Source organism: Tyto alba, unplaced genomic scaffold, assembly GCF_018691265.1.
Source record: "Tyto alba isolate M040663 unplaced genomic scaffold, T.alba_DEE_v4.0 Super-Scaffold_32, whole genome shotgun sequence".
NCBI classification, from domain to species: domain Eukaryota; kingdom Metazoa; phylum Chordata; class Aves; order Strigiformes; family Tytonidae; genus Tyto; species Tyto alba.
In genome coordinates, this window is record NW_024881307.1 from 5576245 (window position 1) to 5601271 (window position 25027).

The 25027-nt window shown below is 55.4% G+C and overlaps 1 protein-coding gene across 2 annotated transcripts in view; it reads right to left on the bottom strand.

Annotated features, from left to right (window-relative positions):
- Window positions 1-24794, bottom strand: part of SORL1 (sortilin related receptor 1) — a 48652-nt gene extending 23858 nt beyond the window's left edge. For both annotated transcript variants that reach the window (XM_042800517.1, XM_042800516.1), the window contains exons 1-17: window positions 24597-24794; window positions 14723-14839; window positions 14382-14507; window positions 13581-13742; window positions 12138-12205; window positions 11596-11776; window positions 9452-9553; window positions 8349-8518; window positions 7985-8177; window positions 7687-7804; window positions 7074-7147; window positions 5215-5303; window positions 4955-5133; window positions 3547-3733; window positions 2333-2461; window positions 1998-2083; window positions 135-307 (exon numbers count right to left, since the gene is read on the bottom strand). In XM_042800517.1, coding sequence (XP_042656451.1) covers window positions 135-307; window positions 1998-2083; window positions 2333-2461; window positions 3547-3733; window positions 4955-5133; window positions 5215-5303; window positions 7074-7147; window positions 7687-7804; window positions 7985-8177; window positions 8349-8518; window positions 9452-9553; window positions 11596-11776; window positions 12138-12205; window positions 13581-13742; window positions 14382-14507; window positions 14723-14839; window positions 24597-24794 — 2352 coding nt within the window. The remainder of the gene's footprint in view (window positions 1-134; window positions 308-1997; window positions 2084-2332; window positions 2462-3546; window positions 3734-4954; window positions 5134-5214; window positions 5304-7073; window positions 7148-7686; window positions 7805-7984; window positions 8178-8348; window positions 8519-9451; window positions 9554-11595; window positions 11777-12137; window positions 12206-13580; window positions 13743-14381; window positions 14508-14722; window positions 14840-24596) is intronic.
- Window positions 24795-25027: the final 233 nt, after the last annotated feature.

The window sequence follows — 25027 nt, forward strand, 5'->3', positions numbered from 1 at the left end:
CTTTCTGCGGCCTCAAGGTGAGCGCGGTCAGGCAAGCTGTAGCAGACAGCTCGGAGGGGAGGAGTACCCAAGATAAACATTTGTATCTGGGGGGGTGTGTGCGCAAGGAGGCGGGTGTGCGCTCCCCGGCTCACCTGTATAATGTCAAGAGTGACATCAGCCCAGTACAAGCAGTTGTGGTCGTAGTCGAAGTCCAGGGCGACGGCCCCTCGCAGCCCGGCCAGGGGCAGCTCCTCGCTGACGCCGGAGGCGAGGTCGTAGCGGTGGATGGAGTAGCGGGTGGCGTAGAGAATGAACTCGTTCTCCTCTGCAAGAACAGGGAGCGCCTTGTTTAGACGCCTCCAGCCGTGTTAGGCTACTCGAGGGGCAAAAGAAGAAAACACCAGGTATTTTTTCTTACCCCTGCCTGTACGTTTTAGCACCTCAGCGTAAGGGAGGCAAAGGCCCTTTGTCTCAGTGGGATTAGGTTAATGAGAACGCGCTAATAGCCTTACGCAGGTCCCACGCACACTCGTGCCCGGGAACACACTGCGGCCGTTGTTTGCTCGGGGGGACGAAGGAGGAGGTAAGGACGGCAAAATCTGTCGTGACCCCTCCCTTCCCACGTTAGCCTGCTGCCAGTTAGAAACAAAATACCGATCTCCTATTCCTCAGAAACCTCATAAAAAAGGTGGGAGTGATGTAAATCTGCAAGTCCTACGGGACACCCGGTACTGCAGTAAATATCCCAGAGCAGGTTCTGTTTCTAAATTGCACCGAATCCAGCGTAATGGGATCCTGGTCTGGGACAAAGTCTCCCGGGCATTAGCACACTACCGGTAAAGTCCAATAATGCTATTAATGAGTAAAGCTAATGTCAGTAAGTAACTCTGCCTGTGCATCCCTAATGAGATTATACGGAGATACGAAACAGATACTGTACATGGAAGTGTTACCATGGTGCGAGCCAACACGTATCTGAAGACGATCAGCAAATACTCTGGGAACACGGCACTTCAAAGCCCAGCCCGGTGGGGACTGCAGGTTTATTTTTCAATCAGCAGGGCCCTTCTCAGCATGACTAACAGCTCTCCAGATAGCTCAAGAGGGCTCGGAGGGGCAAATAACGTGTTGGGCTCTGAACAAGGAGGAAAACTAAGCACAGCACTGGCGTGAATCCCAGCAGAGGGAACGCTTCCCCAGGCACCCGCCGGGCCGTTTTGCACCTGGAATAGCTCTTGCACCCTGAAAAACCTTAGGGCGGTGCAGGGGAAGCTCCTGCTGGCGGGTCGGGCTGCTCTGCAGCCCTGTGCCTCTGATCAGCCACGGCCCCCGGATCGCCCTGCCCGCAGCGCTGGCTCGGCTGCCCCATCCCTTACACAAGCCTCTTCCCCGTCTCAGGCTCGCTCCCGAGCTGCTGCGCGGCAGCATGCTAATCACGCAGCTTGTGACGGCAGATTAAATTAAAGCTGTAATGAGCAGAATGCAAATAACCTCTGGCAGCACAGGAGCATGAGACGGTTTCAGCGCCTTGTACGTTTGAGAGGAGAAAATAAGGACGGAGGCGAAATCTGCGGGGCATGGGCATGAGGACTGAAGGGCAGCCTCTGCCCCGGTCTGGCCCCAAACAGTCATCGTTCAACTGCATACAGTGGCCTGTCTCAGGGTGGTACCTTCCCAAGGGTATCTCTGATCCAACTCCTGTCTTTCTGGCTGGGTTCAAGCCCGCTAGAGCGTGGGTGCGATGGGGATAAGAGGGTTCCTGCTCGCAGCCTGCTCTCTGGGCTTCAGGAGCAGGGAGGGCTCTGCACCACAGCCTGAAGCAGGTCCCTCAGAAGCCCTCCAGGCCCTGGACGGGACAGGAGATGATGGATTTGTAACCAACGGAGGCATTTCAGCTCCTGTGTCACAGGTTTTGCCTGAGAACCCTCTGGGAATTTGTGCGTGGTCCCTCAGGCACCAGCCAAAGGTTTTATGAATGAAGCCCTTGTGCCCGAAGCAATCCTGTACGTACTCACCAGCTAGCGGGCACGGTACCAGCTCCCCTTCGAGCCGCGACTCAATGTCTCCACCTGTACAAGTGTCCCCAGAGATCTTTCGGTAGCTGCAACATATACAGTCAGGCAGTTTATTTCATGGAAACTGTTAACACACCATCACGTGCAGCTAGAATAAGCAGCAGTACTTAGTTACAAATTGGATGTTGCGACATACATCCAAACATGTAATTCGTTTACTGCCTCTCATGAGGTGTTTGTGTGTGGGTTTTGTGGTTGTTGGGGTATTTTAATCACCAATAGCATAAATCCCGGGGTTTGGAAGATCAGGTTTCCCTCCCAAGCACAACACATACCCTCGCGTCTTCTTGTAAGTTGAGCCAACAGGGCAAGGGACTGGCGGGTCGTACGGTTTCCCAGCGAATTCAGGGTCAGGGACGCAAACTTCTAATGACAAGTCATCACTCAGTTTAAAACCAAAATCACTGCAAGGAGAAGAAAGAGGTAAGGAAGGAAAGGGGAGAAGGGAAAAATGCAGACATGCTCCCCTATTACTGTGCTCTACTTTTGCATAGAAGTTTTAAGAATCCAAAGTATCTCAGAAGTCCGTTCTTTTATTACCGGTATTTTGCTGCATAATAGCTTACAGCCAGACAGCTTCTGTCTCCAGGATGTTTCAAGAACATTTTGCAAATAAGCTTGTCAGTGGCCAAGCAGACTAGGGTAGGTGAGGCAGCAAGGCATTAGCTGAGCCAGCGTGCCCTGAAAATCTGGCTGCATGCCTCAGTTCCCCTGCTAGCTGGCTTAGGTCACTGGTCCATCTCTTGGCTTTTCCTGCTGGTAAAATGGGAGTTACAGTGCGTCTGTTCTTTGGAAAACGCCGTGGAAGAGGTTATGTCAATCTGACGTTGCAGGGAGCCCAGGGCTGCGATTCTGAGGCAGGAATCAGATCCCACCAGCCCTATTCTCAGTCTGCTCAGGGTGAGCCAGACTCAGTCTCTGTCTCGGCATCGGCCAGGCAGGTCCGGACCCCTGTCCTCAACTGCACGTACCGGGCACTCGAGCAGCCTACCCGTGAGCTCTGCTGAAAGTCCAGTCCCCGAAAAGCAGCCCGCTTTCTAACCCCAAACCTTTGCATTGGACTGCTAGAGCATGTTTCCTAATCCCGAGAGCTGTGCAGTGTCAGTTATGTGCAAATTGCAGATAAAATGATATAGCAGGGCCAGTTGCATCCCTGTGGCTGTAGGGTCGCTAAGCTTTTTAGTGGAGGATCTCTATATGTGATGGGAAATTATCTGCCATCATTTGAAAGAAGGTGATGGATTAACAATACTCTCCTCTTCTATGGAACCTTTCAGAGGCTTCCGAAAGGTTCTGAAGACATTAAGTCTCATGCCCCTGCTCTTAATGAAAGGATGATTTCAGTCTATGTGGTTTTCTCTTTGCTATAAAAATCAAACAGTGATACACAGAGCTAAGTAGATTAGATGTTTGTCCACTTTGAGCGATTGGTCACTGATATTTATCTCAGATTTACACTCTAGACTAAAATAAATCAATTGGTATTTACCACTCAAAGTCTTCCCTTGTACAAGAGCAGTTGGAGACCATGACAGGTCTGTCAAAATCTTCCCCATTGAAACAGGTCGCGTGAGGAGTCCTCCTTTTGAAAACGGTTTTATGCCCCAGCAAGCATTCATTGCCTCGCTCATCGGAGGGTGACCACAGTTTGTAGTCGTTCTCTGTGCAAGGGACCCCTAAGAGAAGCCACAAAGTTTGGGTAGAGAAAGGCGCAGTCCTCGCGGCACCGCAGACCAAGGGTTTAAAAGCCAGAGAGCCGCAGGCGTCCCTCGGTCACTGAAGCTGATGCATGCCTGGCAAGGATGTGCAAAGCGCGGTCCCGCGTCCTGTACCACGCTGTGCTCCGGGGACAGGGGCAGATGCAGAGAGCTTTGCTCTCAGAGGAGGTGCAAAAGGGCTTCCGGGGGGAGCCGCAGGCTCCGAGCAGCCGGCCCAGGCTGCAAGTAGTCACCCCGGCCTCCGAGGAGGCTGCATTGACCTCGGCTTCTCGCCACGGCCAGCGGCATCAAGACCCGGGGTGCTCGGAGCGAGGGCAGACGTGCTGGCATGCAGCCACGCACCACAACAAGGCCCACTGCCCCTTCCCCCTCGCCACCCTCCTCTGCCAGGAAATGAGCGGTTTCCCCCCGCCTGCAAAGCTCTAGCCCTGGCCCAAAAGCAAAGGCAAAGCGGAAAGCATTTCAGCTCAGAGCGTGCAGCAGCGCTCGGTGACAGGAGGCAACAAGCAGCTCTGTCACGGTGACAGTGAATTTGTGATGCCTCATTTAAATTAAGTCATTCTGGTTACCAAACAGACCCGTTTCTAAGAAAATGTCAAGGGAATCGGTTATAAATTTTAGTCAAGCAAATTCCTCTGCTGGGTTTAACCGCTCTTTGATTAAAATGCTGCCTTGCAATCAAAGCTGAAATGGGTTATAAAACATTCATAGGCACAAGCCTTCAGAAGGATTTTTTTTTTCTCCCCTTTCCTTTTCAACAAATCTCTCAGGGAGGAGGGAAGGGATATGGGGAGAGCGCAGGGGACACGAATGTCTTCAGCAGCCGTGTCCACGTGGACATGAGATGCAAGGGACAGGGCACCCGAACGGCGGTACCGCAGTCCCCGCAGGAGATGACTAAGTAGTCTGGTTCATAGCCTGAGGTCTCCAGGACGCTTTGGGCTTCCAAAAACCCCTCCCACGCCCCCTCCTCGCTCTTACCCCCCCAACAGAGGGTACGTCATGATCTGATTTGCACCCACAGCAGTGCTCAAGGCAGGCTGTGAGGCATGGGGACCGGCCGGTTCCAGGCGAGGGCTTATCAGTGTGTGCAACCTGCAAAGCCGCGGGATGGAGGCAGGACGGCTCTCCCACCTGCACCACCAGCGTCAGCGATGGCTCTGTCACCTCTCCCCTTACCCAGCACGTCAGTGGTGTTGACCTGCAGTATCAGCCAGCTGTGGCCATTCTCTTTGTACGAGCCGAAGATGGTGAATACGGTGCTTTTCTCCCCGGGCTCGGTAAGCAGGCCGTACACAAACACCGGCTTCTCTGAGAAAGTGAACGTTTTCCAGGTTTCCCCTTCATTTGTGCTGTACCTGGGGAAAGATTAGGAGAGCTGCCAGGGCCAGGTCCTGCCCGTCGCAGGGCACTCTCCCAGCCCCGGCTCTGCCCCTTACTTGAGCTGGTCGGTCTCCGTGCCTTGTGCGATGGCCACAAGAATGCCACCATGGTCACCCCAAGTGTAATAGTGGGGTCCAGACAGCGCCTGGAAGAGAAACAGTGCCAAGGGGTGCATCAGAGCCGTGCTAAATTAAGGGAAAAGCTTGGCTGGAAAGCATGCGTTGTCAGAAATGCTGCCTGACCTGAGCTAATGCTTTGGGTCTCCTGGGCTGAGCCAAGTATCTGGAGGCACCAGAGATTCAAGTGTTTATGGGCCGACATCTGTAGACAAGAGCAGCCAGCCCAATTTCCCTAAATGTACAGCTGTGTTTAAGAGCAGCACCGCACCCTGGGCTCCGCTCCTCCTGCACCGCATGCAGGGAAAGAATCAATGGGAAAAGTGCCCTAGCATGAAACCAGAGTCCCTCGCTCCCCCTTTCAGTCCGCAGCTCTTTGTCGTGTCCGCAAGGCTTTCCCAGTGCTGGGCGGGCACTCGCCACCTTCCTGGGACTGCACATAAGCGTTGGTTCTCAGACTGTAAGGTTTTCTGAATGCTCAAAGAGAAGTGGGGCCATGGCATGCAGTAACAAGCTCCGGAGGCAGTTCGTACCTCCATCCCGCAGAAAAGAACTCGTCTTTCGTGCTCACCTCTAGCTCTGTTTAGTGACCACCAACACAAAATCACATTTGCTCTCCTATCTGGGGAGCCCTGTGCAGGTCAAGGATGACAACAGTCAGCATGTACATGCCTGACTCTGCTCGCAGGACCCGCTAACGCACCTGGGGACGTTCTTGCACAGGGCACTGAATGTATCGTTTCTTTCTTTTCTGCGCTGTGAGATCACACCAGTGATCTGGAAAGCAATGAGCCTTCCAGCCTGCTGCTTGCCAAAGCCGAGAGGAAGGAGTTGTGTTACTGCTTCTCAGCCGAGGAACTACACTGCTGGGTCATTCTGCACCTCTGCTCACGATACAAAGGGCTCGGATAAGTCGGGAGCTCATCATTGTTAACTGTGGGTCAACGCTTCCCCGGCATGTTTTAATTGCACTTCAGTGCAAACCTGGTGTGAGCCAGGGGAAGCTGGCACCTGAAAGTCTCGGCTTTCGGATACCCTTCCCCATCTTGCCGCAAGGCTCCCGCAGGGAGAAAGGGCAGGTCCCCACGGCCACTCCCCAGCTGCATTTCGGAGGAGCCCGCTCGTGGCCGGGGCCAGCCTCCGACCCACGGTCGGCTTTGGCAGCAGCCAGGCCTGTGGCGTGTCCCCACCGCTTCTGCAGCTGCCCAGACATTAACACAGACCGCGCAGCACTTACAGGAGGAAAAGGAGGCCGTTTAATTCACAGAATTAAATCGCTTGCAGATGTTGAAATACCATATTACACTCATAGCAGAATGCACAGGCAGACCACAAATACTGCCGCAGACCAGAACACCCACTTAGTGAACAGCAGCAAACTCCCTATAAACTGAGGGCAACATCCCGTTTTTCTGGAAGATGCCAGAGTCTCTCCAGGCACCCTTACACACAAAGTTCTGTCTGTCAGTCCTGTCTAAAAGGGACAGATGTCCAACGCCAGGGGCATGTCCTGCCACCTGAGGAAAAGAAACAGAGCAGGTAGCTCTCCTGCGTTTGAACCCACCACCGTCACCATGAGGCTTGTCTCCACGCCAAGCCATGCCTGGTCCTTCAATTAAAGGCCTTCCTCTCTTTGCTGCAAGGGACATTGAGCACCTTCCAGCTACAGCTCTTGGATGTGCACGTGGAAGTCACCTTTAATGCACAAAGGCTGCATGTCACTTATCTACGTTGCTGCCAATGTCCTCCCTGCTGCCCCACCGCCCTGGCTGAGCCGGCAAGCAAAAGAGCGGCCTTACCTCCCTCCACCTTGCTCCGGCGCTGCTTGAGACATAGACGTTGGTTTTCCTTGCCATGTTCTTGCCAATGGAGCCTAGGAGAATGGCAGAAATCATTCTTCTTGAGAACCACAAGCAATTGCTTAAAATGAAGCCAGACACCTCTAAACTATTTTCATCTGGGAGCAAAATGACAACGATTGAGGAGCTGATTCTTCACACTATAAACTAATCCCTTCAAAACCAAATATTGTAAAGACTATAACAAGTTTTAAAAGCAGCTGGGGAAAAACCTATGGCTAGAAACATGATCAAACGAAATGTCCAAATGTTTTCTTCAGTAAAAGAGTGAGACAAACAGGGATTTCGGCATGTTCAAGAAACCCTTCACACAGACAGTGGCAGGAAAGAGGGTCAGAATAAAGCGGGCAAGTTCTCTCGTGTCACTGTGATGCAGTGAAATATGCGTGCTGCAATTACTTTATGGGGACTGCAGTGGAGAAGGGACAGCAAAATGTACAGTTTAATTGCATTTTTGTAACCTGCATATACAAACTAGATGCTGCCAAGTTCTTCCCGTACTGGCAACAACGTGCCCCAAGCCCCTGCGCGGCTGCGGGAAGGGAAGCGGTACCGGTGGCGACGATCAGTCCCGGTGCTGACTCCTTGGAGAGAATGGGCATCCTACGCAGCTGGAAATTAAGCAGCTGGCTCAGGCGCTGGGCCAGGTGGAGAGAGCAGCCCTGAGAAATCTGGAAAAGCAAACCACAGCCGCATTCACCCTCCCTCCTGCACTCGCCTGTGCCCTCATCCCAACTAGTCCGGCCCTCTCCGCTTGGAAAGGCGAGGAGGGACTCCTCCTCAGCGGGATTGCCGTTTCAGCTTGTTTTGCGGGGGGTTCCTCCCGCACTCGCCCCCCTGCCCGGCGCTACCTCGCAGTCTATCCGCTCCCCGTAGCGCGTCTGCGCCGGGGGCTGCAGCAGCTCCCAGGTGCCCCCCTTGTCGAAGGTGATGACGGAGCGCATGTTCTCCTCGCTGAAGGAGCCGTTGATCAGGGTGGCGATGTAGACGCCCCGCACGCCTTCGACGCGATGGAAGTCTGCAAAGGGCTCGTTGGCAAAGTACCTGCGAGGAAATGCAAAGGTGGGACCAGCAAATCGCAGCCTCCCCGGGTCGGAGGGGTGGGGGACCGTCAAGCCCGGCGTTCAGGGCAATGCTTTGATCATAGTAAAAAACTACAAAGGCTTTGGCCGACGTTCTCGTTTACGGCAGCCGATTAGGCACGTCCCACATTACCTGACCAAGGTGTCACTTCCAGCTCCTCCCGGGCTGTAGTAGAGCACATTTTCTAAAGACAGGGAGAACTTCAGGCCTTCTGCCTCCGAGATGTAGAGGTTCGTACGGTTGTTATCGTGGCTGACACACACAAACACCTGGTCCTCCGAGGCATCAGCAACATAATATTCCTTTGGGATGTAAATGACAGGCAAGCAGGCTTCATACGTGAGGGCATACAAGCAGGGATTGCGTTCAAGCTGGTTTAACATTTCGTCTTAGCTAGCTGGAAGTTATTCCTCCCTCCACCCATTAGTATTTTTTCCACTTGGCAAATAAGCATCTCCCCTTTCCTTTTTCTTTAGTGTTTCCCCTCCAGCCACCACTCTCCTCCTGCTCTCCGCCCCACACAACCCACTGGCAAAGCCCCCCCAGAAGCAGCGCTGGGTGCCAAGCCCCATCGGTGCCAGATCTCTCCCTGCCTGGACCCCGCCGAGGCCGGGGGTGTCTCGCAGCACCCCGCTGCTCTGCCAAACACCGAGCATACTTCTCGTGCTCTCCTTCGTCCCCCACCAGCCTGGGGACATCACAGCACATTCACGGACCACAGACTCTCTGCAAACACTGGTTGTCCCCCTGGGCTTCCTCTGCCCGCAAAGCACATGGACGCTCCAGGCCATGCTGGTGGAGCCAGCACGTGCTCGGTGACCTTGTGCCCCACGCCATGGGAAGACGTAAGGTCCCCCAAAAGCAGAGCCAAAGCAGCAAACACTGAGATCGGCGCCTCTCTGGGTATCTGGGCTTTGCTGCCAGCTTCCATCACCAGTGCCGGAGGACGTGGGTGACTGTCTCTTTCCAGACAGCCTTGCACTCAGCACCGTACTGGCCCAGCACAGTGCTCTGGGTACTCCAGAGGCACAAATCGCTGTAACAAGGTACCATCGTGTAAACCACAAGATCACCCCAACGTGAGCTTTTGCTCAGCCAAGCCCTGCCAAGCAGGGTCATACGAGGTCCCTTCCCAGCTCCAGCTCCCGCAGTGTCTGGTGAAACTGCTGCTGACTTCTGAAGGCGTTCTTGGCAAAGGAGGGAGAGAGGAGGTCTTCTCGGAAAGCACCACTTACCTTAATCGGATGCTTGGTTACAAACTGTGCCACGCGCATCGGCTTGCGGTTGAAGGAAACCCAGAGCTGGACCGACGGCGGCTGCGAGCTGCCCAGCAAACGCTGTGGTAGAGTAGAGGGACACATGAGGAGCAGCTCTCACCCCCAAAATCGCCCTTGTCTCCAGCTGCAGCCAAAAGGCAGACTGGGGCAGACCCCCAAAGCGTGTGCCTGGGACTTTACCCTCCCTGCGTGCGGGCGAAGCGAGGGAGCTGCGTGGGACTGACGGTGGGGAGCAGCGCTCCCCGCTCATGGTTTACATTGCTGCAGCCAGCGCTTAGCAAGGAGAGAAAAGTGCCCTTTCTGGCCAGTCAGATGGAGGTGAAGAGGCTGGGTTTGATTCCTCCTCTTTCTGCAGAGCTGTCTGTCCTTTCCTTCCTATTTTTAACAATTTGCGCAAAATGAAAGGCACCAGCGCAAAGCCAAAAAAGCAAAAAGCCGGGGGCAACCTATTTCGTACGGGATGCCGATGGTAAGAACCTAAACCCAGATTTAGGCTCCAAAAATAAGCGGCCTGATTTTCCCAGGCTCCGTATTGCTAAGCAACCGTGCCTCCCACGGAAAGGAGAAGAAGTCAGAGTCCTGGGCGCCTCTGCCACCCAGCCCAGCCTCACCCCAGCACCGCTCCTGCTGTGGCCAAGGTTTGATGCAAATGCCTGATTTGAGGCCTGGAGATATAATTTCCAAATCAAGGGTTTGCAGTCAGGCCGCCCTCCCTCCCAGTCTCTCTCTTTCCCATCAGTCTTTGCCTCAGCATGGAATACGGGTGATTTTAATGTTGTTTAGTAAAACATCAGTCATTAGAGCTGCAGGAGAGAGCATGACAGCGGCACCTGTGACCCCCGAGACCTCCAGAAGCAGAAATAACTCTGAAGAACCCCCAAATTGTGTTCATGCTTTGAAAGAACGCCGACTCAAACCCGTTTCGTGCTTTCAGGACGCTGCCCCCGAGCCCGGTGGCTTCTCCGCAGAGACACGGACCACACCCCACGTTTCACCCAACACCAACAGTAAGCCCAGATAAAATCTTCTGCAAACCACAGCAGGCTTCACGGCAGGCATTGCGCCAAGGGGATGGGCCCTAAGAGCTGCAAGCTGTGCTACCTGCAAGAGAGACTTCTGAGAAAGTGAAAGTACCCTGCAAACATGTCCCCTGACAGCGTCAGAAACTGCTGCGGCTGCTTGGGTGGCTGGAGGTGACACACTTGACTCTTACTGCCGAGGAAGCCCTACATGGTTTTGCAAGCAGTCACCCCTAAATGGCAAAGGTTTCTCATTAAAACAGTCTCAACGGCAGCAGCGGGGAGGAAGGCAACACTATCATCTTCTGAAAAGAAACGTGTCCCTTGAATTCTAGAAGGAATAGGACTCAACTGCTCCAGTGCCATGTCTCTGATCATCCAGGAAGGACTTGTGCTCCAAAAAAGCACAGACGCTTCCCAGCTTGCTTTCAGGTTTGTCTGAAAGTTCCCAAAAGCTGTGAACAGTATAGGGGGGGGCCCAGCTGCAGAAGCTTCCGCTCCCCCTCACCCTCTCTTCTTAGGAGAGCAAACTGAAAATCCAGCTTTCTTGCCGGGCTGGAGCATGTTAGGCTACTCGGCTCTAGTCCACGTTTGATGGTAATGCGCTCTGACAAGCGTCCTCCCAGCCACAGAGCTGCTGAGCCAGGTCCCCCCTTCCCTTGCCACCCCCACCCCGCCGTCCCCCCCCGCCTCGCCAGCCTTCCCAGGCATCCTGCGGCTTTGCCCGGGTCCCAGCGCTTCACCGCCTGACCTACTTCTGCCCGACCTGCTGACGGCGGGCGCAGGACAACGCCACCGCTCCGCGATCTGCCAGGAGAGCGGCAGCGGTCGACGCTGCTTCCTCCACGGCGGCGCGAGGCCGAGCGGGGAAGGCAGCCGTGGGCAGCCCGAGTGACCCCTCTGCGACGAGCTAAACGTGATTTCCGAAGGCTGCGACGTGGTACAGCAGCGAGTAGCATCGTCGCCTGCAAACGCTCTCACCACACTTGAGACACAGGTCCCAGCTGAACTATCGCCCGCGGCGGTACTGTACCGAGGAACCAACCGTCACCCTCAGCGGCCAACTGCTCGCCTGATACTTACCACAGACTTTGTCGCAAACATGTATTTGTCCCTGAGCTGGAAGTCTTCGACGTCTTCCAGGATTATTTCTTTATTTTCTCGGCTTTGAAAGAAATCAGTGCTGCGAATGACAGTTGAAGCCCCAGAAGGCTCGTGTCGCTCGATATACACTGTATTTGGCTTATCGTAGGGCTCAACTCCCCTGCAAAGAACAAAAAAGGTTGTTGTTGGTGGTGGTGGTGGTGGTGGTGGTGGTGTTCTTCCTGCACTCAAAGAGCAATGCAGAAGGCGGCGGGTACCAAGGAGCAGGAGGACTTTCAAGGGATGGGGTGGGTGGGAAATGCAGAGCACCCCGGGTGCCTGTGTCGGTGGCTGTCTCTTGTCACCCCGCTGTGCCACACGCCCAGGGCGCAGGGTCTCTGCTGGGTGCGGGGAGCAGGGGGCTGGGGCTGGAGCACACTTTGGTACCCAGGTCCTTGGTTTGCGTAGGACAGCAAGCAAGGCAAGAGGCGAGGAGCGAGAGAAGACAGGAGCTGGGCGTAACACCCAGGAGTGATACATACCAAGAAAAAGACTTCACGTGTTCCTGAATCATTATCCAGGTCTGGCCAAAATCATCCGATTTCCAGAGCTGCAACGACAAAGGTGAGAGCTGCCAGTGAGACTGGGCAACCAAACAGACCCGGTCCTTTAAGAGACCCCACCTCAGGCAGCCAAGCCAGGATGGATGTGCGCACACTGCAAAACCATGAACTACTTTGATGACTTCTCTTTACGTGGCAGCTGCCTGAAGCAACACCAATCTTTCTAGCTGCAGGAGAATAACCCAAACAGGAAAAAAACTGTCCTTTAGTCTCCTACCAGAAGGATTTCCCACTGTCTCTTGATCCACCTGCTTTTACACTAACTCAGAAAAAAAAATAACTTGTTATAATGTGCTCGTGGAGTGCGATAGCAAGGGTAAATATCTGGGCAGAGTCATCTCCCCTTCGGAGGCCGTTACAACCCCAAGCACAGCAACACACTGTCGTTGCAGATCTGCGGGCATTAGTATGGCAAAGGTCAAGAGGTGAGATAGTATCTTCCATCGCACCACTGAAAGCAGCAGTGATAAACACGCCAGGCCACAGGCACATCAGTCCCTCTGCAAATCCGTCCCTCGAAGGGCCCGTGTCCCGGAAACCTGCCTGTTTTCTCTCCAAGCACTACAGTGGCACCCAAGTTGCATTTCTTGCCTCTTTTTTTCAGTTATGCGGATGCACCCAGGCAGACTCCAGCCTCAACAGCCGGTCCAGCAGCCTGCCCAGGGAAGGTGCCGCTCCTAGCCAGCCCTGTTCCCTGGGGAAGGGATCAGCAGCACCCTGTTACAACCGGACTGAAAACAGCACAGACTGCGCTTGCATCTTGCTCAACTGTCCCCATCCACATGTTGGGGGATGGTTGTTTTATCTCCAGGTTTTGCTTCCTCTGCCTGTGTCTATGTGAAAGTGCTGTAACTATTTACAATCTTTACCCAAGAGCTCCAGGGGAAAAAAAAAAAAAAAAAAAGTGTTTATTTTGACGAAGCAATTTGTTATGCAAGACCCAAAGCCAAACCACACGCCCGCACGAAATACTGCAGAGGTCAGTTCTGCCTCAGCTGCCAGCGCTCCGTGGCGAGTTACAACCGCAGTAGTTGGGGAGATCGATATGGTCAGGAGCGGTGTGGAGAAAGGACCAGCAGAAATGAAGGAAAAGGGAGAGGAAATGTTTAAGGTAGCCATCCTGCAGCTACTATATCCTTACCGCTCCAGAGGTCAGAAACCAGACTGGCCTTGTAGGGACGGGGGTGTCCTGACCAATTTGGGACAGCTCTGCATACAGCAATCCGAAATCGGACACCCTGGACGATCAAAGCATGCGCCAGGGTGGCTCTTAGCACACCCTAAGGGCCATGGGGCATGTAATGGGGCAGGGCAAACGCCACAGCAGGATGTTGGCCCTCCCGTCTGAGCAGAAGTGCTCACCTGTTTTTTAGGGTGAGACCTGTCAAAGCCCAAGAGGAGGTTGGGGTTCCTGCCGTGCAGGAGGAGGTCTGCTGCTCTGAAGGGAATTGAGAAGCCCTGAATATTGTTGCAGAAGTCGGTGGTGATCCAGAGGTATGGGACGAAGGCATCCACGAAGATATACTGTGAAGAGAGGGAGGGACAAGGAAGAAGGAAAGCAGGCGCTCAGTCTCCAGGAGGCTGGAGCAGAGCACAGGTAGCATTAACAAGGGCACAGTCACAGGGGAGCCTTTGGGAGACCAAACTCTGCAGGAGAGGAATCTGCCTGCCCTAGCTGCCCCCCTCTCCCACCACGCTCAGCTGCTCCCGATGCAGGTTTTCAGTGTGACCCACGGATGTGGGTCGGGGTGGCCGCACACCCAGTTCCCCCATCCTGGCTTTGGAGAGAACACCTGCAGGGATGGCAAGGGGCAGCTTCAGCTGCTGCAGGGCAAGGACATCTCACCTCACCCCAGGAGGGCTTCAGCCAGGAGGAAGGTGACCTTGGTGTAGATAAAGCCTAAGTAAGTATTTGTGTCTGCAGCTCTGTAATGATGCTAGGGATGGGACAACAAGCAGCTACAGATGCAGGTGCTTTGCCACTGCAATACATTCACAGTTACTCCTCCCACACCAAGGAGCAGCTATATCGCTACAAGCACCACCACCACGGTGTAACTGCCCCGGCACCGAGGGCCATGCGTGTTCGTGCTGTCGGCAGCAATAAAGCAGCCGTGCCCTGCGGAGGAATCCCACCGGGGCTGGCTGCCGCATCCTCCTCACCCTCTTGTTGTCAGCCGGGCTGTGGTAGAACTGGGCGATGGCCACTTCGCTGCTGTTCCCCCCACTGAAGCTGAACCTCTCTGAAATCTTCTTAAAACTCTTCCCGTAGTCGTAAGACACGTAAACCTGCAAAGGAGAAGCCCCAGCATGAGAAGAGCAAAGCTCTGGCTTCCCTTCTGACAGATCTGGTAAAAACTCGGAAAGCTACAAGGAGGGCAGCCTTTCTTTCATCTTCCCAGTGCATGAGAGAAAAGCCGAGCGTAGCTCAGCAGCTGCCCACACCTCACCTGGCACAGAAGCAGAGAAGGTGCCCCGGGCCAGCACCAGGTTGCATTACTTACATCACTGTTTTTGGGACCCAGCAAAGACAAGCTATCCCTGGCCAAGGCTACAATCACGTTGCTCTTCTCTCCCGCCCAGTGAACGACCATCTGGTTGTGGGAATCGTTGAGGCTGACCTGCAAGAGCAAAGACAAGGGCACCCTGAGCCACAGCCTCGCCCGCAGGGACAGTCGGAGAGCAAACACCCACTCATACCACCCCTGCTCGGAAACACAGAGGCTTTGGGGAAACTCATTCAAACCAGGGACAGAAGTTAAGCAGCCCGGAAGGCGAGGAGCAAAGGGACACCGTGTGTCTGGCTGTTCAGACCTTGGAGGGGCTGGGGGGTGGGCTCGTAGGCACACTCGGGGTGCACTCAGCTTCAGCCTGGAGTGCTAAAATGCAATGGGATGGCCCACAGCCGCCAGGTGCATGTTAAGGGCTTTATCTTTTCACCACCATTTTCCGAGGTTCCTGTTCCTTCACCCCACTCTCACCACCCCCTGCATTCTCATTTAAAGCCCCCCCATTTAAAGCACAGCCAAGCAAACAGGCTCAGCAGGACGGGGGCTGGAAGCCCCTGCTGATGCAACGGAGATTACGTAAACAGTCCCACTTACAGCGGGACCACCACAGCCAGGTATTCAAGCACTTGCTGCAAGCCACCGAACAGTTAAAGAGGAGGCTTCCTTGGGGGGATGGCGTTCGAGCATGGCCCCACGTAAAGCAGCATCTCTCAGGAACACGCTGGCAAAATGCAGGTGCCTGAAGGGGTTAGCTTTCCTTTTATTCTTCCTCGGAGAAATAGGATTTGGGCGATGATGAGAATAAAAACTAAAACGAAGGACCGGGAAGTGATTTCAAATCCAGGCTGACCAGGTGAAGGGCCACAGGGAAACAGCCACCTTCCTCCAGTGGCTTCTGAAGGATGTGCCGGTTTCCAACACAAACGACACGGCCGTACGCGATCCCGCTATTCCCCAGGCGCCCTGTAACAGCACCGGTGGCGAAGGGCTGGATCCTACGGGGCAGCGGCCGCGGCATCACCGTGGCAGATGTGAAGGGGCAGAAGCCTCTGGGCAAACCCGGTGCCCGTAGCGAGCGGGGCCGGCCAGCCTCACCCAGGCAAGGAGCTCGGCAGCAGCCGCAGCTCGGCCACGGATGTGCACGGCTGAGCCCCCGCACGCCGCCGTGGCCCAGCCGATGGTGGTAACCCCAAAGCCCATGGCCTTGGGGCGCCGTAAAAAGACAGGGCTAAGCCCTTCTTAAGTGCGATACCCTGCGGCTCCCGCTGACCCCCGGGATCAGTGAGTAGTGCCGCCTGGGGTAAGGGGCCAGTTTAAACTCCACCAGGGACTGACAAACAAATGCTTGGAAAAATAAGGTCTTTATTCTGGAAAGCAAGGGGAGGGGGGGTGGAGGCACGAGGGAAGCAGAAGCCCTCAAATCCCTCTTATGCAACAGGCTTACACAAGGGGGATAAAAAAAAAAAAAATCAAAACCTGGCAGGGGGGCAGCGAGCATCCCCCAGAGCCAGTGCCCTCAGCTGCACCCCCAGCTGCCCAGATGGAGACCCCCCCACCGGGCAAACCAGGCTGTAGTACCCGGACAGCAAACACACAGCAGTGATTTATGTCAGGCAGCAGCATCAGCTACAAAGCAAGGCAGCGGTAGCCCCGCATGCCCACCGAAAAAAAAAAAAAAAAAAAGAAGCAATGCTGTTTGAGGATGCAGGGAAACGGGGCGGAGAAGAACTGCTGGTGCCCACTGAGACAGCCAACATACAGCCTTGGGACTGAAATCCAGAGCAGCTCTACGCTCCTGGCCTCAGTCTCCCTCCCCTCCTTTAAAAGCAGAATAACCCCATCTACATCTCCTACATCTGTACTAGTTATTTTGGGTGCAGGTTTTTTGGGTTCCCAGCTTTGCCCAGGCTGAAGTTGCTGAGGTTTTTTAGCCTGGCTAGAGTTTTGCTGTTATTTGGAGGGGAGGGAGATAGCAAGGGGGAGCCCCTCACTGCCGTTCAGAGACAGAAGCGATCAACCCTGCCCAGCCTCCCTTCGCGAGGAAAGCCCTTCAACAGTGGGATCTGTCTGCTCCCCCCAAGGAAAGCCAAAGTCTAGACGTACCAGACTTGCCCTGCACACACGCTCCCCTCAACCAAGAGGGGCTTGTAACCACCTCCAGGACAATTTCAGTAGTACTTCGCTTTTTTTTTTTTTGCAAGAAATCTGACACTAGGACAGATTCAAAATCAGGAAAACCACATGAGACTCCCACCTGCATCTTGCTTTAACCTAAGCAATAAGCCTCTACAGTATTCTGCTCCCCACCCCCCTAAGCTAAAAGAGACAGCAAGCCCCAGAGACATACCTCCTCAGACCAGAGGCACCGTATTCAAGCTTTGAGGAGCCAGCTGTGCCTCATCAGTAAGAACCATGTCACCTTGGGCATCCTAATTAGATCAGAGCCCCTATGTAAGGGCCAAATGGGGACTGAATGAGGTTTAGCTCCCTGGGAGGAGGGAGGAAAAGCAGCTCCAGGTGCCTAGGGGCTGTACTCAGCAGAAAGTTTAAGGGTACCTGGAGATCACATCTTACTAAGGGGTGTAAGGGAAGATGCTTTTGGCTGTAGGTACCTCAGGATGGCTTTGTGCAGCAGTGCCTCTGGATTAGGAGCCTCATGTATTTGTGTTGGCCGGTTCCTGGTGGCTGAGCAGCCCTACTATGGCCCTCTGGAACTTCGTGGGGACCCAAATAACTCAGGGGAGTAACAAACAGGACCCCGTAGTCTTTACTGTCCAGGCAGCAGCACTGCATTATGCCCTGGGTGAAAAGCACCCAGTGTCCTGTTGACTAGGATGTTTTTGTGAAATAGCTTTGCAATAAGATGGCTGTTATCCCTGAAATGAGTAACCCTGCCCTGCTTGCCCAGGTGAGGCTCATTTCACGGGAGCCCACTGTCACAGCCTCCCCTGCCTCCTCTAAGGGGGCAAACCTCTCTCAGGAACTGGTTTAACCTAGGAGTGGGCAATGGCTGGTGCCTAATGGAAACAGCATTTAGCATAAATTCCACTTAATGGGGAAGTGTTTTGATCTTTGCCAAGTGATTAAGTGTATATGAAATATGCATGAAATTCTAATTTGTCCTCCTAATATATAAAGTGCCAAATGAAGTCCAGGAGGGGAGAACTGCAGCCAAGACATAGCAAAGGCTGCTTGTAGCTCTAGTTAATGCTGTTAGCTTTGCTCAACCTATATATTTATTTTGCGTTAACCGTATCTTCCAATAAATGAATCCCCTGCAGAAGCAGATGGAGAAGACAGCCCCTGGAACTGCTCTCCTGTGGGAGCACACCCCAGAGCAGGTATGAGCTCTCAAGGGGCTCAGCTGGGCCCCGAGGGCTCCCAGTCCGGGCTGGGAGGGGGAACCTCGTCCAGCTGAGTGGTGCTGTGTGGAGAGACTAGTGCTGCCTTGCCGAGGCGATGACTGTCGGTGGGTGAGCCGGACCTGGGCACGTCGCATGCGGTGCCGAGCTGCTCAAACGCCCAGGGCCGGGGGAAGTGCCCCGATCCCGCGCTCCTCGGCACCTGCAACGCCTGAATGTCAGCTCCGCTTCCCGTCACACCCCCGGAATTGAGAGGTCTGGGTAGGATTTTGGTTGCCAAGCTCAGCGGAGGTGGTTCACCCCTCGTGCGTGACGAACCGCAGCATCGGCGAAAGCCGTGGGCTCCCAAATGGCGCAGGCTGGCCAGGAGATGAGCGACTGGGTCGTGGGCACCTCGCTGTAGCTGCTCTGAGGGCTGCTGGCAGGCTAAGCAGCAGTATCTCAGGCCTTTCCGTCATGGGAGGACTCTAAATCCCAGCCTTTGAGCCACCGGCGAGGCTGAGCTGCCTGCGTAGGAAGCGTCACTTCCCCGTGCAGGAATCCCAGATGAACTGCAAGCAGAAATACTGCGTGCCTGCTGACTTGTAACAGCACCTAGCACCCGTGCACAGCGACAAGCGTTGGGACAGCATTAGGGGCCCTTCTTGGTGCCGAGTGGGCTCGGGAGCTAACCACGTGCATCGATGGGCTTGCTCTATTGAGAATTAATGCTCTAGCTACAGGACTCGGACAACAGCAGCTTGACCCAGGCACTCGCTGTTGATCAGGAGGCAACAGGGTGCAACTACTTGGGGGCTGAAGCTCAGTGCTGTAAAATTGGGGGTGTGCAGAAAAAAGACTGCTAGGATCACTTATGTGTTTTCCCGTCCTGGTTATGTAACTGAAAATGGGATGCCTACAAACAACGGCAGTTCCTAGGAAATTTCTGAATAGTTATCAGGTTATTACTACAGCTTGATAAGTGAGGGTATCGGAGAGCAACAGCCCTCCGTGGCTGCAAGAATCTGCCAAAACCATCAAAGTTTCCCCGGCAGCTCGGATCTTGGCTTGCAGGCTGCCAGGAGATGCTTTCAGAATAGGAATCGGCTAAACATTTTGTACCCGGTAGCCAGGGGAATGAGGATGAGGCTATTGCTGAAAGGGCTCCGAAGCGAAGCTGCAGCAGTTAGCAGAGGGCTTTTAAAGGGAAGGTGCTCTCACCAGGCTCCTCATCATTCCGGCTCGCTGGAAGCCGCGGCGGACAAGTGCCAGGCCTCTGCATCCCCGTTTCCTCTGCCTGCCCCCAGCAAGGCTTACGCAATAGCCCGGCATTGGGGATGAGTGCCATGGGTGGCTACTGCATTCCCGGCACGCCGCGTTCCCCGTGCGCTCCCACTAAAGCTTCGTTACTGTACCTTCTGCTCTGCTCCTGAGCATCTGTTTCTAGCCTTGCCGTGATATTTTAAAATACAGTCTGTGCCTGCCGTAGAGCTGCTTGTGGCTTGGACTGAAAATGCCAGGGTCTGAAATCACTGATATGAAACACTGGTGACTCATTTCAGAGAGTGCCAGGCCCATGTTAATTTTGCTAATACTGAAATCATCTGCTTGCAGGGCTGTTTTCTCTCTGCTACCACCAACAGAGCGCTCTGTTAGCTGTTGTTTCTAGGAGAAAGGAAAAGGGTAAGGGAGGGGGAGCATCAGGGTTGGGGTGGGAGCCCTGTTTACCCAGAAATGAGAGGATCCCTTGGTGAGCAGGTCCTGGGCTCTTTCTAAATTGAGGGGGAGGAGGGTGGGCTGTGATGGGGAATCGAGGCTGTCCTGGCAGGTCTGGGAAAGCGCTGATGAAAGTCACTCTCCCGTAACCGAGGCACGGAGGGAAGCTGCAGAAAAGGTCTAAAGCGCTGCTGTTGAAGTGCGCCACGAGCTAGTCATTACAGCTAGAGAAAGCGTAAGCGAGGCCCCTGGGGCACCGCAACGCTTGCTCAGTCCAACAGCAGGATCTGTGAGGAACCTGCTGAAGGAGAAACGACAAATAAAAACACAAATACCTCTCCCGGCCACCACGGTGCCAGGAGCAGGAACCGTGTGGCTCCCAGAGATCCGTCTCTCCTGGCAAGCTTGGGCACAAAAGCAAGTGCTGGGAGTGGGGAAGCTTCCCAAGGTGGCTGGGAAAGGGGCAGGGGTGCCCGTGCCCCAGGCAAACACAGAGATGGGGAGGGGCATCTGCCAACACAAGGAAGGAAGAGAAGGATGGGGGGTCCAGGAGCCCACGGGCAGCCCTCTGCCAGGACACGCTGTCGCCACCCAGGGCACCTCCAGAAGGTTAAAGACTAATCTGGGAAGTCTCTGCCAGGCTGGCAAACTAGGTCAAAATTAAGTACGGTTCAATTCTGATGCAGCATGATTGATGTCTCCGTTCACATAGCTGGACGGCGTTTACCCTTCAAAGCACTTTTTCTTCTCTGAAAGAAGAAAGGCTCTTTGCCAGTTTGCAGGTTGTGAGGGAAGGGAGCTGAGCTGGGCTCTCTACCCAGGATGTGCTAGTGGACTTAAAAGAAGAGGAGCTTCAGCCCCCTCTGCTCAGGCACTATTTTGACCATGTACTAACAGTATTTTTGGGTAGGTCGCCAGCGTGGCCTGAGCCTACGCAGCGCAGGGGAAGGGATCCCGCAGCCTAAGCGCAGCTCTGCCCACGAGCCAGTGTGGCTGCCGGCCGAGCGCCCGCTTTCTCGGTGCTCTGCAAGCGTGCTGTGCCACAGACCTGGAGATGCCAGCACCTCCTGCACAAAGTCATCGCTGTGCTGTTACGCTAACAGGAGACGTTATTCTCGGCTGTCTTGAAGAACTTCTGTCTTTATCTTTAAAGATCACCGAGTGGCATAGTTGTGCTGTGCCGCTTTTAATCCAAAGCAGGCTGTGGTAGCATGTGGTACTCCCAAGTGCTAGCAGCTGAGAAGGTCATCTTAGGTCTTCTTCAGTGTGGAGGGTGTCAAGGTCAAGCCGGTGGGCTGATAAAAGGTCATTTTGTAGTAAACGGTCTGGAAATTGTGAAAACCTGGTCCTTTTTCCTCAAAGGCAGGACTGGTGATCACCAGGAATCAGGAAGCTTGAGAGCGATGAAGTAGGTTCAGCTCAGAAGGGAAAGAGATGAGCTGATGTAAGGGCAGGCAATAATGCCGGTTCAGGGGATGGAGAGGCGCGGGGGTGAGAGCCGTGCGCAGGTTCAGAGGAGGGAGAAGAGGCTCGAGGCCTTGCGGTGGCAGCACGGAGGGCAAGCTGGCCACTGCGGGAGCTGCCAGCCGTTAGATAAGATGTCCTTTGTCCCAGCACGGTTTAAGGCAAGGTTTTATTGTGAGTTCTGTGCTTTTGGGGGAGGTTTCAGACAAGTCCTTTCCAAAGAAGGGAAAAGGATGTTTGTAGATAAAGGTTAGACCTGTACGTCTGTATCTGCAGCCCAGCAGTGCAAATGCTCTGCATAACCGAGATCCTCTCTCTTGCCCCTCAGGACCAGCAGACAGAGGCTGGCCTCCTTCCTCCGTGCTTCTCCCTGCTGTCTGCCACAGCCACGCCACGACACTGGTGAGACAGCCAGCCTCGCAGACACAGAAGACGCTTCACCCCAGCACGCGGGTAGGTGGCCAAAGCAGCTACTTCTCTTTTCCTTGTTTGTTGCATAAAGCAAAGTCCTTCATGTGGTTCGTGGCTGGCTTTCCCCCAGGAGAGGATGGGATTCATGTGGGTTGGTGAGGATGTGCCCTGGAAATGTAAAATTCTGTATCCAGGTCCGAGAGGTGAGGATCCAGACAAGGAATCTGGGTAACGTTTTGTGCTTGCGCCTTTGGTGTCTATGGCAAGAGGGCTCTCAGCCTGTTGCTGACAGTGCCGAGTAAGCTGCGTTTGGCTCTGGAGGAGCCACAAAGGGTTTGGACTTTTCCCCTCCTTGCTGCCGGCTGGGGCGATGCATCCCTCCCTCTCGCTCCGGTCCCCTGGCGACGTCACCCGTGGCGGTGAGAGGCAGCACGACTTCCCGCACCATGCCTTCCTTCGCCCCTGAGCTGAGCCTGGGCTCTAAGCCGTCCCACCGAGGCCATGTCAGGGCTGCAGTCGAGCGCCGGGGAAGGGCAGGGAGTTTTGGGGCGCGAGCCAGGGTGTAACATATGGCCAAGCGACCTGCCAAACGCACAGGAGCAGGATGCGTCCCAGATAAGGGACTGCAATGGCACGGCACTAGGATGCTCTGTCCAAGCACTGCCCCTTATGATGATGTCCCTGAGAGAGGACTGCTTTTTTGACCCCGTGATTTTCTGCTGGTATCAAAGCACCAGAGACCTGGGTGAGGGGGGACACAGAGATCGTAAGGTGCAAGACCTCTGAGCGCTGTGTTGCACAGCTTTCTGGCTTCGTAGGCATCAGTAATTCTGTGCAATCAGATCTGTAACAGAGGCTAGGACACACAGGTTCCCTCCCATCCCTTTTATTAAAGCTGACCCTGATTCAAAGCACTGTAGCTCTCAGAAGAACTCGGAACTGTTGTTTAGTGCCAATAAACTCCTCCTGCTGACATGCAGCACCTGGGCTTGGAAATTCATGCATTCTACCTCCAAAGTGGTGGAAGGGCTGGGATTTTGTATGCTAGCCACGCACCAGAGAGAGCGACTCCGTTCTCTGGGCAAATCCCCTCTGAAAGCTTAAGGCAACGAGAAAAGACCAAACAGTGGCAAACTGTTGAATTCCCACTGCTTCCTATTAGTCCTGTTCTGGATAGTGCCAGGGTTACCGCACCCTCTTAGATCTGCAGCGACATGTCCAGGCAATGGAGACTGCTCCTGCCAGAGCAGCTCGACCTGACCCGGGCTGGTGGGTTAGATAAAAGCCATGGGGAGGTGGAAGGGAAAGTGCTACAAGTGTCTTTCTGTAGATGAGACAAGTGTCATGTTTTTTTCTAAAATGGGGTAGCTGTGTTATGCTAAAAACAACCAAATGTTGAGGAGGTAGAGGAGGCGAAGCAGATTTTCAAGGGGAGTAGGAACAGCTTTTCCCATTCTCTAAATGGGGGAACTGGAGCAGGGCGTCAGGAGCAGCAACCAGCCCCAGCCTAGAGCCAGTCCTGCTCTGTGGCCAGCTCTTTCTCACCCTGCAAGTAGCAAAATGGGAAAGTGAAAGGACACTCTGAAGGGGAAGTGATAGCCAAGCAGGCAAGCACATGTTGCTGAAGGCTCGAAGCCTCTCCTCGAGCATCCCTGTGTGGGCTGGTCCCTCCCGTTCCCAGTAGCCTTTCTGGAACGTGATGGGACACAGGCAGTGCAAGAAAGCAAGATCAAATAGGGTAACTTAGTGTCGTCTAGCATGTGGATAGTTAAAAAAAAAAAAAAAAAAGTAGACTTTTCAAGCTGAAGCTTTCCATAGCATCTGGGTAGCCTGAGTATAGTCCCTCATCACCCCTAAAGTGATGGCTGTCTGGAGAAGCGGGGGTGAGGGGGAGCCTTTATGGTCCTGGCAGCAAAACTTGCCAGGAAATCGAGCCTGAGCAGGGACACTTTCAGAAATAGCAGTTTCTGTGTTTCTCTGCGATGAGCAACTCCTCTCCCCCTTTTTCAAGGAGCAGCAGAGGATGGATCAGAGATGCAGAGAGGAGCCCTCCCCACGGAGAAGGGCACGGTGCCTCACAAATAGCAATGCCTTCCACCAGAAGTCACCTCCCTCTGCTTAGCTCCTAGGCTAGAAATGTTCAACACAAGCATCTCCAGGTGAGGAGCCGCTCCCCACTGCCGGCCCGCTCCCAGCCGAGGGGTTCTCTCTCCCGGCCCGCAAACAAGCCCAGGGGACAACCCGGCCCGTGTGGCTAGCGTGTGCCCTTGGCCACCCGGCGGCTACCACGGCTCGTCTTGCTGGAAACGAGCCCGCAAGTACAAAACACGAACCTGACAGTGCCTCTAGTTTGCGGTGGCTCTGGGGGAAAGGGGAAGAGAAGTGGGAATCGCTGTAGGGAGGGATCGGCAGCCCCTCGCGTCTAAGCGCCGCTTGGAAGGGGGCGAGCGGCTGGCAACAAACGCGCTGTGAGCGGTAGCCGCGGCTGCCTCGCCAGCAGCCTGCCCCCGCACCGGGGGGACGCCGCCACCCCCACGCGGGACCCACGCAAACCCCCCGCAGGCGTGGAAGTTGTTTGCCGAGCAGCAAGTGTGCAACCCACCCGTTGTCGTCCGGCTGTCCCGTTCCCATACCCCCACCCCCACCCCCCCAAAGCACCGCACATCCCCGGGGGGCTGCAGCGCGTCTCCCTGTCGCCGAGGCCGAGCGGCGCGGCCGGCTCCGCGACACCCGCAGCGGGGGTGGCGACAGCGGGGGACAAGCGGCTGTGCGTGGGGCTGCCGTGGCCCTCCGTGGGCGGCGGGGGGGGGCGCGCACAAGCACTCACCGCAATTGCCCGGGGGGGGGGGGGGGGCACAGCGCTCCGCGGGGCGATGTAACGCGGAATTTGTTGGGGGGGGGGGGGGGGTGCGGGGGTTCCCCCGCACCCGGCTCACCTGCCCGTACACCTGGATGGGCTCCGGCGCGGCGCGGCGGCTCCGCGGGGCGTGGGCGGGCGGCGGGGCGCGCAGGAGCAGCGCGGAATGGCCGCCCGCCGCCAGCAGCAGCAGCAGCAGCAGCGGCGGCGGCGGGAGGAGGCGGCGGCGGGGGAGCGGGGCGGCCCGGCGCGTCCCGCCGCGGCTCCGCGTCGCCATGTTCGTGCCGCCGGGGCCGGGCCGAGCGGCGGGGCGGGAGCGGCGGGGGGGGGGGGGGGGAGCGCCGCGCCGCGCCGCCGCCCGGAGAGAATGTGCAATAGGCAGCGGCGCAGCTCCGCGCCTCCCCGCGCAGCTCCGCGCCTCCCCGCATCCCGCCCCCGCCGCCCGCTCCCCACGGAGCGCGGGGGGGGGGGGGGGGGGGGGGGGGGCTCGGCGCCCCCTCCCCGGAGCCG